The 16,312-nt window shown below is 47.2% G+C and overlaps 1 protein-coding gene across 1 annotated transcript in view; it reads left to right on the plus strand.

Moving 5' to 3' along the window:
* The window catches only part of LOC119446523 (dorsal-ventral patterning protein Sog-like), a 319,224-nt gene extending 311,147 nt beyond the window's left edge, over positions 1-8,077 (plus strand). The window contains 1 exon segment of the mRNA XM_037710970.2: positions 1,585-8,077. Within this exon segment, the coding sequence (XP_037566898.1) occupies positions 1,585-1,664 (80 nt within the window). The 3' untranslated portion in view covers positions 1,665-8,077.
* The last annotated feature ends 8,235 nt before the right edge of the window (positions 8,078-16,312 follow it).

The raw sequence follows: 16,312 nt of genomic DNA on the forward strand, positions 1-16,312 counted from the left end.
AGTGCAAGTGCAGCCTGCGCGGCAGCGCATTGACACAAACCTGCGCAGGTGCTGTAACACTTGGAGGCGTGGATTCGTGTAGTCTGCTGGATTATTCTGTCACGCGAGCACACTGTCACACTGGCAGCAGTGTTGCTCGAGATGGGCTGCAGCTGCGAAGTCCCTCATGCGTTTGTGCGTCAAATGTCGGCAGACGCGCCACCCTGAGCCGATGAACTGCGTCGACTGCAGCAAACTGTTGTATCTCAAGGGAAAAGAATTTGGCTCCTTTCGTGAACATCTGGAGTTGACGAAAGGGACCGAATTGTTTTCCGCCAATGAAAATGTTTGCTCACGTCTGTGTGGTTCTTAAGCTCAGGTTGAAGAAGCAGACCCTCAATGGCGGCATAATGGTTCTGGCGTCGCGCTGCTAAATCCAAGGTCGTGGGATGAGATCCCGGCCGTGGCGTCCGCAGTTTTATGAGGGTGAAATGCGAAAACGCCCGTGTACAGGGCATTCGCGACACGGTGAGGTACCCCAGTTGGGCAAAATTAATCCGCAATCCCCCACTAAGGCGCGCCTTATAACCATATCTTTGTTGTGGTCGCGGAGTTGTTTTGGCATTCAAAACCCGATTTTTTAATGAAAGTTGGGGAAACCACTGGCATGTTGCACGCTGTCTGCAAACACAAGGTTGGCTTCTCCGAGACGGCGATATACCATTAAAAATTGAAATTGTCTTCAGTGCGCTGCAGCCTCGGCGAGACCAGAAAAATATATAACGACGACACAAAGCCGCGCCTTCGGGCATTACTGCGCCTGCGCTAGATATGCTTTGATGAGCTGCCCCGCTGGCTCCGCCGGCGCTTCGCGAAGCGTGGTCACGCGCTCACATGTTCGTCCAAATTATAGCAATGTAGAATACTTTACCCTAAGTGTGTTCACCGCTGTACGTGGCTGTACACGTATGTCACGCATTCTAGATTTTAAAACAAAATCTGCATAATCGCGAAACCCGAGCCTTAGAAAGATGCTTGTTAAGCCGCAGACTTTTACATTAATCGCTGGACTCTGTGCAAGACTGCTCAGATGAGAGATAATGATCAGAAATGATTAGTTCTTGTCATCAGTTGCGATCGAAATGTGATGCAACATGTGAAGAAATTTCAGTTGTTGTGCCGTAATCCGGCCAGGTGAAGAGAGCACAAAATCCCGCTTGTGCTCATAATGCTTCTTGAGCGAGAGCCGTCGGTGCAGTAAACACCACTTATATGATAATGGCATAAAGCAGCATTTCTTTTTTTTTTTCTTTTATGTCAGAACTTGCGCCGAACTATATTTGATTATGGTCACGGGGCAGCTAATACTGAGAACAATGAATAAAGTGGCTATCTCCCACTAGATGCAGAGATGTAAATGTTGCTCTTATATCCACATCACGCGTAACCGGCAGTTCGATTTCTTCCGAACTGTCCGATGCCTTCGAAGTCGCGGTGCCGCCAGTTGGGCCAGAAGGGAACGCGTAGACTTGACACTGCAGTGGGCAAACTGAACTTTTCGCTGCTTAAACTACCATCAGTAACGTCTAGCGCGCAACTTCGCAGGTGAGGGCCGCGCCGGTGACAGACCCCCTCGGAGGACAGGACGCAAGCGCAAGACCCGGGGCGGGACGCCGTGGAACTGAGCCGGCCCACTGTGCCCCGCCAGCACGGAATGTCCCACCAGACGCAGACGCGCGACACCAGCAAAGCGAACAAACGAGCGAGATCAAAGACGGCGGTGTGACCCCGGCAGCTGTACATTCCACCCACCAACTTCCTGGCGAACGGAAGTGCCGGACGCCGCCGAGGGTGACCCCCGTCGCCCCGCCGCCCACGTGACGCACGCTGCCCCTCTTGTCGGCCGCTGGCTTCTGCCCCCAAACGTCGCCGGAACATTTTGTGCTCCCCCGGCCCAATCAACGAACGGATCGACGCAGATTTGATACATATCCGCCGCATGGCGTCCTGCTGTTTCTCCCACCCACCAACCCCGGTCACCGGCCACGCCATGCGTGGTAGGTGGCAGGAAAGCGAGGAGAATGTGATCGGATGAACAAATGTGGGCGTCGTCAGTCATATCCGCGCGCTAGCAGCGCAGGCGGCCTCTGTTCTTGTGGTGCTGCGTGCCGAACTGCGCCTCCCCAACTTGCTTCGAAGGACACGTTTTTTTGACACGGCTGCCTCGCGCTCTCCTCGTCGCCACCATCCTCTCTCTCTTTTGCCTGTGTTCTTATGAGACGTTGTTCAGTGCGCGAACGGCGGAACAGGGAGGAGGAGGAGGATATCGAGCAGAGTGAAGCACGCGACGAAGAGCGGGGAAGAATACTCAAACCAGCCGCGAACGTCACTACTCCAGCTTCTCCCGCACTCATGCAAGCCAAAGCTGCCACCACGAGCTTCGCACGCCTTGTGAAAAAACAAAACAACAACACTGCGACAGCGATGACGGCACTCTTCTTCTCTGACTCTCTATCTCAGTGCGACTCTACGACGTCTCTGAGAAGACGTCTCCGTATAATATAGAACACTGTCCGCATTACTGGGAAAAGGCGCGGTATGGAAAGTGTTGTGGCGCTTGTGAGGGGACGAGATCGGACACGTTGCTAATAGCCCGTGTTTAACAGATCTTCTCAGTATTTCTTTTTCAGGCTATTATTATGGAAGACTTAACTCCCTATCTCTGCAGCTATTTGTCAAGGAGAGCTGTTTCCGTGAAGCTGTTATGAAACTGCTTACGCAACGTCATATTTATGCATTTCGGTTGCGCAGTCTTCTTTAATCAGAATCTTTATCTGCTCTTGCGACAGCTTCACCCGAGGCATCGCTACTTGCCCACTCTATTTTTTTTCTCTCGCAGAAAACATTTCACACGTAAACTACAATGCGAAAATCGCAACAGACGAAACACTAGACAAGACTCGGCCGTGTCTGTTTACATTATTCGTTTTCTGTGGTTTTCGCGCTGCTCTTCGAAGTATGAAATATTAACATGCCTAGAATAACTCACCTAAGCCAAATATTCCGTTGCTACTTAAAAGCTCACGCAAAATAATTATTGGCAATGCTTCCACTTTGTCCTACGAAGAAGCACTTTCGTCACGTTTAGCCCCTTCATAATAGTAATAACGCACCAAAAAAAAAAAAAATCGATACTTTTCTCAGTGCGATCCACTACATCGGTGCAAACATATCACTTCGCCACTGATTACGGGTTGAAATAATTCAGAACTGCTGTTTTAACTGCGCTATTTGTTGTACATGCGTGTTCGTCACACACACTTTTTGAGAAAACAACGTCGACGATGACGCGTTTAGCCTACATACACGTTAGAATGACGTTACCACGTGATCTTTTAAAACGACCAGCCATATTGCGCTGTTGTGTACAGGGTGACTGCTTGCAAGAGTTACGCAGCAAAATTGAAAACATTGCCCAAGATGGAAACATGTGCCAATACTTACTACGACGGTCCCCATTTCTTTCTGCTGGTTTCAAAAGGTTCACACTTATAGCATCCTTTTGCGAAAAGGCGCGGGCCATGTGAATGCAGCAGCGACGGTACAAGCAATTCGCTTCCTCATAGGGGCGTTGTTCGAGAGCCTGTTGAAGGCCATGCCCACTGTTGCTTGGCATCGAAAGAGAAACGAAATAGCGGTCATCATTATATTGGATAACGTGCAAGACAAACAAAACATCATTGTTAGTTTCAACAGCAAATGTTCTAAACATTATCAGACCTGCGCATTTTAGCAGCAGTATACGTTAGAGGTAGATGCTCTCGTCACTAATAAACAAACCGCGAGAAACGCGTGACCTTTGGCCGATAAAGTGCTGTACCTTCAAAATCTTCAGCGTCGATATTCTGAACATGTTTCTATTATTTCTGTCAGGTAAACTAGGTAATAAAAACCATTAACGTTTCTCAATACAATAGACGCGATCGTAGAACAGTAGAAAGTGCCCACGGATATACACAGGAAAAGGCTGCGAAGAGTGTGTCGGTGTTGTTTTCACAGCGGTTTCTGCGCGAGAGCTTGTGCATGACAGTAAGAAGGGTTTCTGTGAAGTGTTCGGGGTGTCGTGGTCGTCTCGGAGGGGCCCGTCCACTGATAAAACCAAACATGCAACGTATCTTCAACTATACTACTGATGCTTTCTTCTTGCTGCTACTCAGCAGGACATATCGTGTATTTACTTTGAAACTTCTCCCGGTGTCTTCGGTAAAGTGCGCACATCGTTCGCCTGAATTCGCTGGCCATCTATACGGCTGTGTTGTGCTCGGAACTCCTCAACGCCAGCGGTACGCTGGCGAACTGTGAATCAGGATAGATGGAAGAGCACGGACAAACAACTGCTCGCCTCGGCAGCTGATGTTCGCCCAAGCGCTGACGTTAGTGTGTGTCGTCTCTACTCTGCAGCTCGTATCTGAGTGACCTGCGGTGTGCGTCATCACCTGGGTGAACTGGGCAGTGAACGCCAACTGATGGACAGAAGAGAGCGCATAAGGGCGCGCGCGATGACCTAGGAGGATGCATGTTGCGTGAACCTGCGATTGAAAATGCGCGTGGATTGTTTTTTTTTTTTTTTTTTTTTGAGGGGCAAGTGAGGGGGGAAGGGGCTAAAATGCCCGGTACAGTGGACGGCCGGTCTCAGGGAAGGCAGATAACAAGTGCATACAAATGTACGTTGCGGAGCTCACTATTTGGCGCCAAAATGGCGTGATGAGAGTTCCACCGATTCGTCAAAGGTTTGGCTTTGCTTTTTTATGTATTTTTAGCTTCAATATAGCAAATATTAAGACATGTTTTCATGTTATGCCTTCCACTCTCCAGACGATTGAGGCATTCGACATAGCTAACGATATTAAGATGCACATCAAACAAGTAACTTATATAATGACTTGTTTAACTGCAGTCTGTTCTGCTGAAAAACAGACTCAAAGGCGAACTGTGCAAAACGAGATGGATTGGACCTCTTTCTCGATTAATGAGCACGCCCGTATGGTCTGGCTGCTATCATGGAAATGTCACCGTCATGGCGGCATAGTTATCTTCATGACAAAAAGAACAAACCATGGAGCGACAGCGGCGCATGCACTGCGCGCGTGGCGCCCTCTACAGTGCTATGAACCTCCGTGGCGCCCTCAAGCGGAACTCTCCAGAAGTGACGTGGTTAGAGCATCCCAGGTCACCGTATACTTTGTCCATTGACCCATTTCTTTTGTGATTGCTTGCATACAATGATCGTAACCCAAGCTAGCTGAGCTCGGTAATAAGCGCAAAAAAACTAAACAATAAAAAGGCGCTAATTGTTACATTTCTTTGAGATCTTGAAGTTCTTAATTGTATTCTGAGCGCGTTTCTATTTGATTGTGGTTTTGCCTTCGTTTCATTTTGCTGCAGCTTCAAGTGCAGCTCTGATTTTTTTAGAGGAAGCTTTGCATCGGTCGCCGTTATTCGGTGTATTAAACGCAGAACAGGCAATTCCTGCCACCCGAAATATAGGCACGGACAAGATTTCTTGCATATAAAAAAAAAGAAAGGGCAAGATGAATTGCTCTTGAATGCTGGAATTAAATTTCAACATGTTTCTGGCTGGGATTGACAAAGATTGTGACCGATAAAGAATAGGTATTATTCCACCACATTTTGTCTCTTTAGCATAACAAATAGCGGTCATCAAAGCTGTTTTGTTGAAAGCGGAAGTTACGTCGCTCGTGAAATTTTCGCGTTCATAGAGATATAGCTTTGGTATTTTTTTTTTTTTTTTTTTGAAGTTGCGATGATTTGATTGGAAACGAAAAAGGTGCTTCTGTTTCTTTGCAGTTATAAACTGCCCCAAATATGTATATAAAGTAGTATCACTAGGTATTTCATGGCTGGTAAGGCATCTAATCGAAATCAACTATTTCCAAGTTTTGCCATTTATTTCCAAATAAAACAATTTCGGATCTCTATCAAATGCTCTGCTTGCATAAATTTCGATAAAGAATATGTTCTTTTCAACGCAGCTAGTATATTTTCTAACGAGTGGATTGGAGCAACCAGACTGTAAGTCAATCAATCGATATTTGTCAATAAATAGATACAGCAAAATTAGAATTTTGCGCCGTGTAAAGCTTCCTCTCATCGCGTGTTCTTGTTCGACAGTGACGTGCCTATTCGCATTATGTTTTACCCTCTGTTATCGTAATGTGTTCTTTCAAAAACGTCATGTAGTGCAAACACACGACAGCAAGATTGAAGCCTGCGCGAGGATATCTGACTTCGGAAATCCAGAACATAGGCTGCTGCGTCACAGCTTTAGTGGTTTTTTATCGATGTTCGAGTCCTTGTTTGTTTTGAGCTGATTAACGATATAAACATGTAGGGCGCGGGCGCCGCAAGCTCCTCCTTTATTATTTATTATGTTACTTTCATTCCCCTCTGGTGATTAAACTAAGTGCGCCTTGTGAGTTTATTACGTGTTATCACTCTTTAACTTTTATTGTTTCTTTGTCTGTGAGAAAACGTTCATTAGATTCAGCTCAGAAAGCCCTGCGAATTGTTGGAGAAATTGCAGAACAAGCAATTAACAGGCGAACATTTTTGCGATGTTGTGGAGGAACTGAGCGGTGAATAAGTTTCTTTCACTCGTTTTATTGGCCGAGCGAAAGTAGTTTATGCCGCGGAGAATAATCGTAATAATCGAATAATAAGAGAGAGAAGAGGCTTTGTTCGTAGCTTGAAAATATCTATCGCTTCTCGGCATCGTCATATTTAAGGGCTTCGCCATTTCTTTAAACACCAAATAAAGTATGCGAGTGAGCTGCTTAGGGTCCGGAAATTTAGCTTGCATTCTTGTCTGGATTCAGTTCAAAAGTTATGAAAATAAGTTTACCTCACCCCAAATTTGCTCAGGGTAATGATGGATGCGTAGAGGCACATTTATTGGTCGTTAATAGCTCATAAGTTGTCTCATATCAAGTTGCAATGTTTTATTTTTGTGCATTTACATGTATTTTTCCCTTACATGCAGCTTCATTCGACATAACCATCATCACCTCTAATAGGTTACTTAAGATGCGCAGCAAGCCCTCATCGTCTAAGGCTTGAGCTTACGCAATTGGTGGTTCTTCACCTTTCAAATTCTGGACCTAAGATGTATAAACTAAGCGAGCAGTGTATTTTACTAAAAATTGTCGCAATCCCTGTAAAGGATCAGCAAACGAAAGGCATCCGCTGCTTTGTGGTTTGCAAATGTAAACGATCCTGCCAAAGGAAAATGTTGGGCGAATTCGTTGCCGTAAGCGTGCCGACGTTGTAAAATCATCGATAATTTACTTCTTTTTCTATTTTTGCTTCAGCAGGGCAACGTCACAGGTGATAAACCGTAGGATTGTCTTGAAGATCATCACAGATTTTTCGCATCCCATCTGAAGCGAAATATTGTCTAGTTTCAGAACACCGGCGTGGTGTTGGATCCTTAGCTATAGCGTCGCCATGTTTAGTTCTACGGCACATATTTCGGCAAACGCCATAGGCTTAACCTGGCCTATAGGCTTATAGGCTTAACCTGGCCCATAGGCTTAACCAAAGCAAAATGTGTTACGAAGTATGGCTAGCACGCGTTGATGAACAGGAGCGCGTCGCATATAAAGTGATCTTGCCAATGTATTCATCTACAGGAACTTTATTTTTTTTTCTCCGAGCTTATAGTGGCCTCAGACTGTGCTTCGAACACTGCTTTCGAGCGTGGCGCGCCTTATTTATGTAAAATGTGATGAAAGTTCTGTTATTGAATGTGCCTCTTTTTGTATGTGTGCCAGAGAATGTGAACTGTATTGTTTCGCCATTATTGAATGCCCATCTTGTAGAATTTTCGCAAACTGCTTGACTCATCATATTTTGTTTGTCTTTTTATTGGAGCCGCTTTTAGAGAGTGGGTGCGTACCCGCGATTCCCCATATGACATGTTTGTAGCGTGAAAACGTGAGAAAAAAAAGAGATACATATGAGCGAGGACGAAGATAACTAAAATATTATGGAGAATAAAATAAAGTAACTATTGTTTGTCTCTGTCTGCCTCTTATTTTGGCTTCGGAGCCAATGTCTTCCTGCGCGGCACATCGGATATCGCAGGAATCAGAGGTTGCTAATCGTGCGAGTCCGTAGACAATCAAATAAATGTCAAATTCTGTTGGCCAAACATTGCGTGCTCAAAGTGCAAAAAAAAAATAAAGAAATACGCCAGAATCCAGAATCTATCTCACGATGAACGTCGATGCTGATGCGATTAGTACTGAAAGAATGTAGCGACACACCGTACTGCCATCACCGAGACGCGTCATGTGTAATGCGTGTATTCATCCGGGCTCCTTTCTCCTGCGTCTCACTGAATACGCCGCGCCATCTGACGTCTCCGCCGCGAAGTCCTCGTGTGGCGCCTGTTCAGACGAGATTATCTGAACACGTGTGCCGTGGGTTCGATTCCGCCCGGCACCGGATTTTAAAGTTTCTTTTTTTTTCCTTTTTATTATTTTTGTCACCGAAGAGGCGGCACGTATCCAGTGGCACATAGTCAGGGACCCAAGTTGTTCCTACGGCTGGTCTAGCAGGCCGACTCTGTACCCATTGGGCCGTGAACTACATAGTGAAACAAGATGGCCGGGAAATCTTTAGTGACACAGGCAGTTATAGTTATAGTTATAGTTCCCTGAAAGTGAGTGAAGTCCCCAAAGAATGCTGGGCCATATAATGTAAAACTGTTCCGTCTTGGCGCCAAACATACGTAACCGCAGATACAATTATTAGGCGGTTACTTGCAGCGCTGTTTAAACGGTCGTGTAAAACGTTCTTGTTTATAGACGGCCACTTTGCTTTGAAGCATTGCCTAGCTTGGCACTGTGTTCATACTAAGAAATTTTTTTTTTTTTTTTGGGGGGGGGGGGGGGCAGGGGCATTACTCCGGTGTGCCCACCCTCTTTCCATGGCTGTGTCACTAGATGAGGAGCCCATAGGATTGTAAAGGGCGTCGGTGGGTCCGAGCTTGCGCAGTGAAAGTAGATAACCGATGAGGAGGCTGGTGGGGCGATCGCGATTGGTCTGCTTCCCATTGATTAGCTTGCTGTGGCTGGACTAAGATGTCGGGCTGCGTGCAATAGGTTAAATGTACCGCTAAAACGAATTCTCAGTAAAGAGTGCAGAGTGATGTCGTATACATGCCGAAAGGGCTTGAGACCGTTATGGTACCACACAATTTTTTTTAACAGCGGAGCTGTTTAAGCTTGAGCTCCAGCCGTGCCCGGCGCGGATAGGAAAAGACCCAGCGAAGTGGAGAGGAGGAATGCTAGGCGAGACGAAAAGCTAAGGAAGCAACAGTTATGCAACGTGTGGCGAAGAGAGTAGAGTTCCGTTGTCCGCAGCTTCGCCGAGCTGGGAGAGAGAGAGTGAAAGCAGAGTTCAAAAATAGCATCGCGCTGCATAGCGGATGCGAGGTGGAGAGGAGGAGTGGGGCAGGTGGGAGTGGGACGCCTAGAGCTGCTGTCGATGCCGACCGCGTTTCCCCGCGTTCGCACCGAACGCCCCAGGTGTCCGTGACTGCCGCCGATGCCTCTGGCGGCAGCTCGGCAGGTTTCGACCAGAGAACTGGCCACTCGTCGATTCCGAAAGACTGAAGCGAGAGCTAGGGAAGCTGAAAGCAAGCGTCGCAGAAGAGAACATCCTAGCATTCTCAATCTGCACTGACAAGTCAAAGAAGTTGTGCGTGGCTCTGCTATCGCAAACACCAGCGATCAGCGGACATGGGGGAAGCCCAGCAAAAGTTAGACTAAGTGTGTAGTTTGCCACTACCGTACTAAGCTTTCCCCAGCTCCTCTGGTCTCTGGTGTTTGCGATAGCAGAGCCACGCATAATTTTTTTTATTAGTATACGCAGAGAAATTCAGTCTAAACGGGCAGCTACGACTAGCCAGTACCAGAGCGACCAGCAGGCAGCCCTCTTTTACAAGGAAGCTGTTAGCCTCTAGTTGGTCGGCATTTTTCGTTTCCGTGTCCGTTAGCAAAAATGTGGGCCGATCCCGGAGGTATTGCATTACCGAGCCGAACCGCGGTGCAGGGGAAGCAGGCTTCAAACACTCGGCAAAGTGAAGCGAAAAGTGGATACATTCTTTGGAATCACGCATACAACACACAGAACAGCATTCGTTTGAATAAAATACAAGCACAAAACAAGCATCCGAACCATATATTTGATGACTAGCTCGCGAGAAATACGTAAGGGCGTTGTATGCCGCTTTTTAATAACTGAGGAAGTGTAAGAAAAAGTGTAAGAGTAGGGCTCAAGATTATTATGCAGAAAACAAAGATAATGTTCAATAGCCTGGCAAGAGAACAAGAATTCAGGATCGCCAGTGGTCCTATAGAGTCTGTAAAGAAGTACGTTTATCTAGGTCATTTACTTACAGGGGACCCTGATCATGAGAAGGAAATTTACAGAAGAATAAAATTGGGTTGGTGTGCATGCATACGGAAGGCATTACCAAATCACTGACTGGGAACTTACCACTGCCGCTGAAAAGAAAAGTGTACAATCATTACATTCTTCCGGTGCTGACATATGATGCAGAAACTTGGAGGTTAACAAAGAAGCTAGAGAACAAGTTAAGAACCACACAAAGAGCGATGGAACGAAAAATGTTAGGACTAACGTTAAGAGACAGGAAGAGAGAACGGTGTGGATCAGAGAGCAAACGGGGATAGCCGATATTCTAGCTGACATTAAGAGAAAGAAATGGAGCTGGCCAGGTGATGTAATGCGAAGGATAGATAACTGGTGGACCATAAGAGTTACAGAATGGATGCCAAGAGAAGGGAAGCGCAGTCAAGGACGGCAGAAAACTAGGTGGGTTGATGAAGTTAGGAAATTTGCAGGCGCATGTTGGAATCAGCTAGCACAAGACAGGGGTAATCGGCGATAGCAGGCAGAGGCCTTCGTCCTGCAGTGGACATAAATATAGGCTGATGATGATGATTTAACCCGTAGTTGCACATTAATAACGGGAAGACAAAGACAAAAATAATGAGTTAGGTTATGTATATACAGAGTTGTTTGAAAAATGCGTTGTTAGAAGAAGCCGGAAGTTTTCTTGGCCACTCTCATAAACTATGGTGTTAGGAAGGTCGTTCCAAAGACGAATGCCTCTTGGAAGAGCTGTAATGCGGTGATTCGGGCTTGTTGGTATGACATCGTGAGGCTTATAGCGCGTGAAAAGACAAGGACGAAGGAAGACGTAACACACACAGGCGCTAACTTGCAACTGTCTTTATCACGAGCAAAGGACCCACACATATATACAACTTTTTCGCATACATCATCATGCATGCACTGTTTGAAAAAAACCTTACACACCATTACGCAGTTAAATAATATCTGATATCTAATAAGATCAGAGAGCAAACGGGGATAGCCGATATTCTAGCTTACATTAAGAGACAGAAATGGAGCTGGGCAGGCCATCTAATGCGTAGGATGGATAACCGGTGGACTATTAAAGTTACAGAATGGGTGCCAAGAGAAGGGAAGCGCAGCCGAGGACGGCAGAAAACTAGGTGAGGTGATGAAGTTAGGAAAATTGCAGGCCAAAGTTGTAATCTGCTAGCGCAAGACAGGGGCAATTCCATATAGCAGGGAGAGACCTTCGTCCTGCAGTGGACACAAATATAGGCTGATGATGATGATGCTGTTCTGTATGTTGTATGCGTGATTCCAAACAATGTATACACTGTTCACTTCACTTCGCTGACTGCTTGTAGCCTTTGCCTTACGGGGGTATGAGCCATTGCATTTTGGGGGTATGAGCCATTGATAATGATAGTTTTCTGTCGACGTTACTCCGCGAAGAACTCCTAGAAATCCGAGCCATAGACAGTTTCGCTGTGGAACACCGGCACAGATATGGTTTTAAGAGCTACAGTGTTCGGTCGTCAGCCTCCGACGAGCGAATACTGTAGGTTATAAAATAGTATCTTGCGCTGCGTGTTTTTATACTTTTGTTTCTCTGAAGAGCATAGCTAACGTTAGCCGGGACACACGGTATGTTATGCTATCATTGCATTCTTCTCGTTAAGCAACTTCTGCTTTGTGGGGATGTCGAACTGATTCCTGGGTCCCCTAGAGAAGATCCAATTCGTCAAAACACTTAACTGCTTAATGCTATCGCAGCCATACCCTCCAAGTTCGATACAAGGCACGCAGAGGTTATGCATGCGCGTAGCCGGCTAAAAAGAAAAAAAAGAAGAAAAAAAAGCGAGAAAAACTTAATGAGCCATTCCACTCTGTCAAGCTGGATGACAAGCGAAGCTGTTTATCACACGACAATGAGGTGACACCGACTCTTGAATAAATGTACGAACATATTTATTGTACTGATCGGTGGTCATCGTGGTGATACGTATACGCACACACATTCGCATATCACCTCTGTTGTTAAATGCGTCCGTCGCGTAAGACAATGAATGGCTCATACACCCTTAAGCAATGACTTATACCTAGAGCACTGCACGGGCTCGGGCTTACCCAAAAGCCCGGGCCCGGCCCGACCCGGGCTTCTGGGTAAGGCCAATTTCTGATTACGGGGGTTCAACAGACCAGTAAAAAATATATATAACTAGGACAGCAGACGTGTGCCACTTAGGAAGCCTACATGCAAGTACAGTGCGACTTTGTGCCACGCGTATTTCACCAAGGAGACGGTGAAACAGACACTGCGTGCCATGTGTAACGTATACAAATTTGAAATAGACGACACTTAAGTAATTATTTTCAAGGCACATATTCGTAAGAGGCTAGATACTTCAAGATTTCGGTACATCCATGTCTCACATATAGTGTGCTCCATTTCCTTTAAATATTAACTCTCTGCTGTTTATTTTCCTTTAAGAGAATGGGGCAGGCTTTCTAAGCGTTTCATATAAAGCCTCCAAAGGCGCTCGAAACGAAAGTTTAGCAATTCGCATTTAACCTCTAATTGACACTAAGCTATAAATATGTCACAGTTTCGCCCTAAGGGCGAAGCAATGAATGCGATAGCAGCACAGCAATGTCATACGAAGTAAGGTGAGCGGCTTTGTTAGCAATATGAATTGTAGTAAACATGAGCTGATTAAGTAAGCAGGTGTGCTGCGGCGCAAGTAGACCGACATGAAGAGAGACTCGATGACCACGAGAAGGCGCGTGTGAAACGGTGGTGTTGATGAGAAGCGCTTTCCGTGGGCAGCGCGTGCGAAGGGACACACCTGTAGCGCTGCACTGCCGACCCGGGCAGCATTGCATGTGTAGCGTGCGTTGGAAAATGTGGCCCGACTATTACTAACTGAATGAACAAGCGTGGTGTGAGCGCGCACAAACAAACATGAATAGATCACACTGAATGACTGCAGACAACGACCTCCAAAACGCTGCCAGCAAGCGCATACGCCGCAGCGGGCGAAGGTACGTGCGTTCTATCGCTTCAACGGAAACTGCGCGGCGAATGCACAGCCCATACAAAGGTCAGAGCCGTGTTGAAATAAGAGACGGTGCGGGCGAGCGACGAGCGTGGTTGTTGGCAGAGTAGAAGTGCGCCCCCCCCCCCCCCCCCTGCTCCCTCCGGCGCTCGCTTCCCGCTTCCTTGCTTGCGCGTGGGAGATTGAGTGCGTTCGCTCTTCGTGATAGCGTGCGTCCCCGCACGCTTCCGCTCGGGCATACGGCGCGCGGCGAAGATTTTATCTATACGGAACCTCACGGCGACGGCGACGGCAGAAATCCGGTTGAAGTGTCCATATAATGGCTATCGCAATAAAATTTTTCAGCATATTGTCTCTGATGTTTTCCAGATTTGCTCAAAAGATAAACTTCGTCAGAAAACCGTTAGAACCGTTTCTGGGGGCTTCTATCCGCATTAACAGCTTCTCTGTAAAAACGCGAGAGGGCATCTAGTCCTCAGTCTTGCATCGTGTGTTGATAATTTAATGTTACTCCATGTGAGTGCTATGGTAAAAAAGGACGCACAAGACATTTTCGCGCTAAATAATACACAGTAAATCGCGCATGTGATAACAGGATTGCTTTCACGAACTTGGTCCCAATACATATTATTCCGAGTCCTTACCGACGGCATCGCGTTCGAAAATACTTCGACATGGAAGCACCCATGCATCGCCCATGTACGAGTCACGCAATATTGAAGAGAAAATCGAACACGTATGCGTTCTGTCACCGCTATAACAACGAACGCGACCTTCTTCCGACTTCGTTCAACCGGCTAGATCGCCGAGCGTTTTCCAAGACATATTTTTGAACCTAACGCAGCGCGGGCATTACTACTGCTTCCAAAATTCACTGGCCCCAGCGGACTACTGCAGGCGTGAAGGGCGGACCCATTTTGTTGTTTTTGTTGCTGCCTCCACACATGGCTCGTACCCACAGGGGGGTTTGGCCACATTTGTAAATCTATGTGTTCGTGCATCAGGCATTGCTTTCTTCTTTTATTGCGATATATGGACACTTCAGCCGGATTTCTGCCGTCGGCGTCGCCGTCGCCGTCGCCGTGAGGTTCCGTATACATAAAATCTTCACCGCGCGCCGTATGCCTGAGCGGAAGCGTGCGGAGACGCGCGCTATCACGGAGAGCGAACGCACTCAATCTCCCACGCGCAAGCAACGAAGCGGGAAGCCAGCGCCGGAGGCAGCGGGGGGGGGGGGGGGGGGGCGCACTTCTCCTCTGCCAACAACCGCGCTCGTCGCTCGCCGCACCGTCTCTTATCTCCACACGGCTCTGGCCTTTATGCACTGTGCATTCGCCGCTCAGTTTCTGTTGAAGCGATAGACCGCACGTACCTTCGCCCGCTGCAGCGTATGGGCTTGCTGCAAGCGTTTTGACAGTCGTTGTCTGCATTCATTCAGTGTGATCTATTCATGTTTGTTTGTGCGCGCTCACACCACGCTTGTTCATTCAGTTAGTAATAGTCGGGCCACATTTTCCAACGCACGCTACACATGTAATGCTGCCCGGATCGGCAGTGCAGCGCTACAGGTGTGTCCCTTCGCACGCGCGCTGCCCACGGGAAGCGCTTCTCATCAACACCACCGTTTCACACGCGCCTTCTCGTGGTCATCGAGTCTCTCTTCATGTCGGTCTACTTACGCCGCAGCACACCTGCTTACTTATTCAGCTCATGTTTACTACAATTAATACTGCTACCAAAGCCGCTCACCTTACTTCGTATGACATTGCTGTGTTGCTATCGCATTCATTGCTTCGCCCTTAGGGCGAAACTGTGACATTTTTTGTATAATTAATATTTTTACAGTGAAGCTGTATATGGCTAGGTTCCTGCGGATCGCGTCCGCGGACAAAACGACGCGTAGCACAATTTTGGCTCCATGTGGGTGGTGGTTTGGCTCCACGTGGGTGGCGTTTTTCCGCCAGTTGTGCCTTAGCACAGGTGTCAAAACGGATGATGGATGGCCCGTTGTTATACCCGTCGCCGCTGATGATGCCACTTTTACAAGTGTCGCGATACTCGGCGGCGGCTCCTCCCACCAATCGCTGTGCCTCTTTGTCTCGTGACGTAGAGATCGCGCTAGCGCTGTTATTAGCAGCGCTGCTCTGGGACAGACGCGCCTTTAACCACATCTTCCAGGATCGCGCTAGCGCTGGGACAGACGCTCGTTTAACCACATCTTCCAGGATCCTGACGATGGGACGGAGTTATACGCTAGTCTATGACGATGGGGCGGACTAGGCGCAGCAAACCGACTACTTGGCCATCGCGCCGGGCGAAAACAAGACGCCGGTGTCCTTGCTGTTTGATGAACATGCCGAAGACGCTCAATATAATCAGTAATAATAATATGTAAACTCACTATAGCAATATTCACTATAGCAGACACACCATAGTCATAACTTCGTTAGCTTCCATCTTAGCAGTAGCCAAAGAGCTCTGAATTTTCTCTTAAGCAAATCTTTCGTAATTCCCTACGGCATGCGCCACAGATAGCACAGGAGTATCTCGCTTCACTCTGGTTCGGTCGACCAAAGCACCACGTGGTTCGTAAGTAAGGCACTAGCGCTCGGGGACCATGCTGTTCGCGACCTCGTTCCGTCGTGACCATGAACCGTTCTTTGTCTCCCAATCCATAATTTCTCTCTTGCCTATACACAGTACTGACAGGTTTCTTTTTCTTTTTTTCTTCTTAATCCTTAGTTTGCACAAAGAAAGCAAAAAGGCTGTTGCCCACCTGTTTACTCGGCCTCATTCGCGCTTTGTCT

Source organism: Dermacentor silvarum, chromosome 3 (genome assembly GCF_013339745.2).
Source record: "Dermacentor silvarum isolate Dsil-2018 chromosome 3, BIME_Dsil_1.4, whole genome shotgun sequence".
NCBI classification, from domain to species: Eukaryota; Metazoa; Arthropoda; class Arachnida; order Ixodida; family Ixodidae; genus Dermacentor; species Dermacentor silvarum.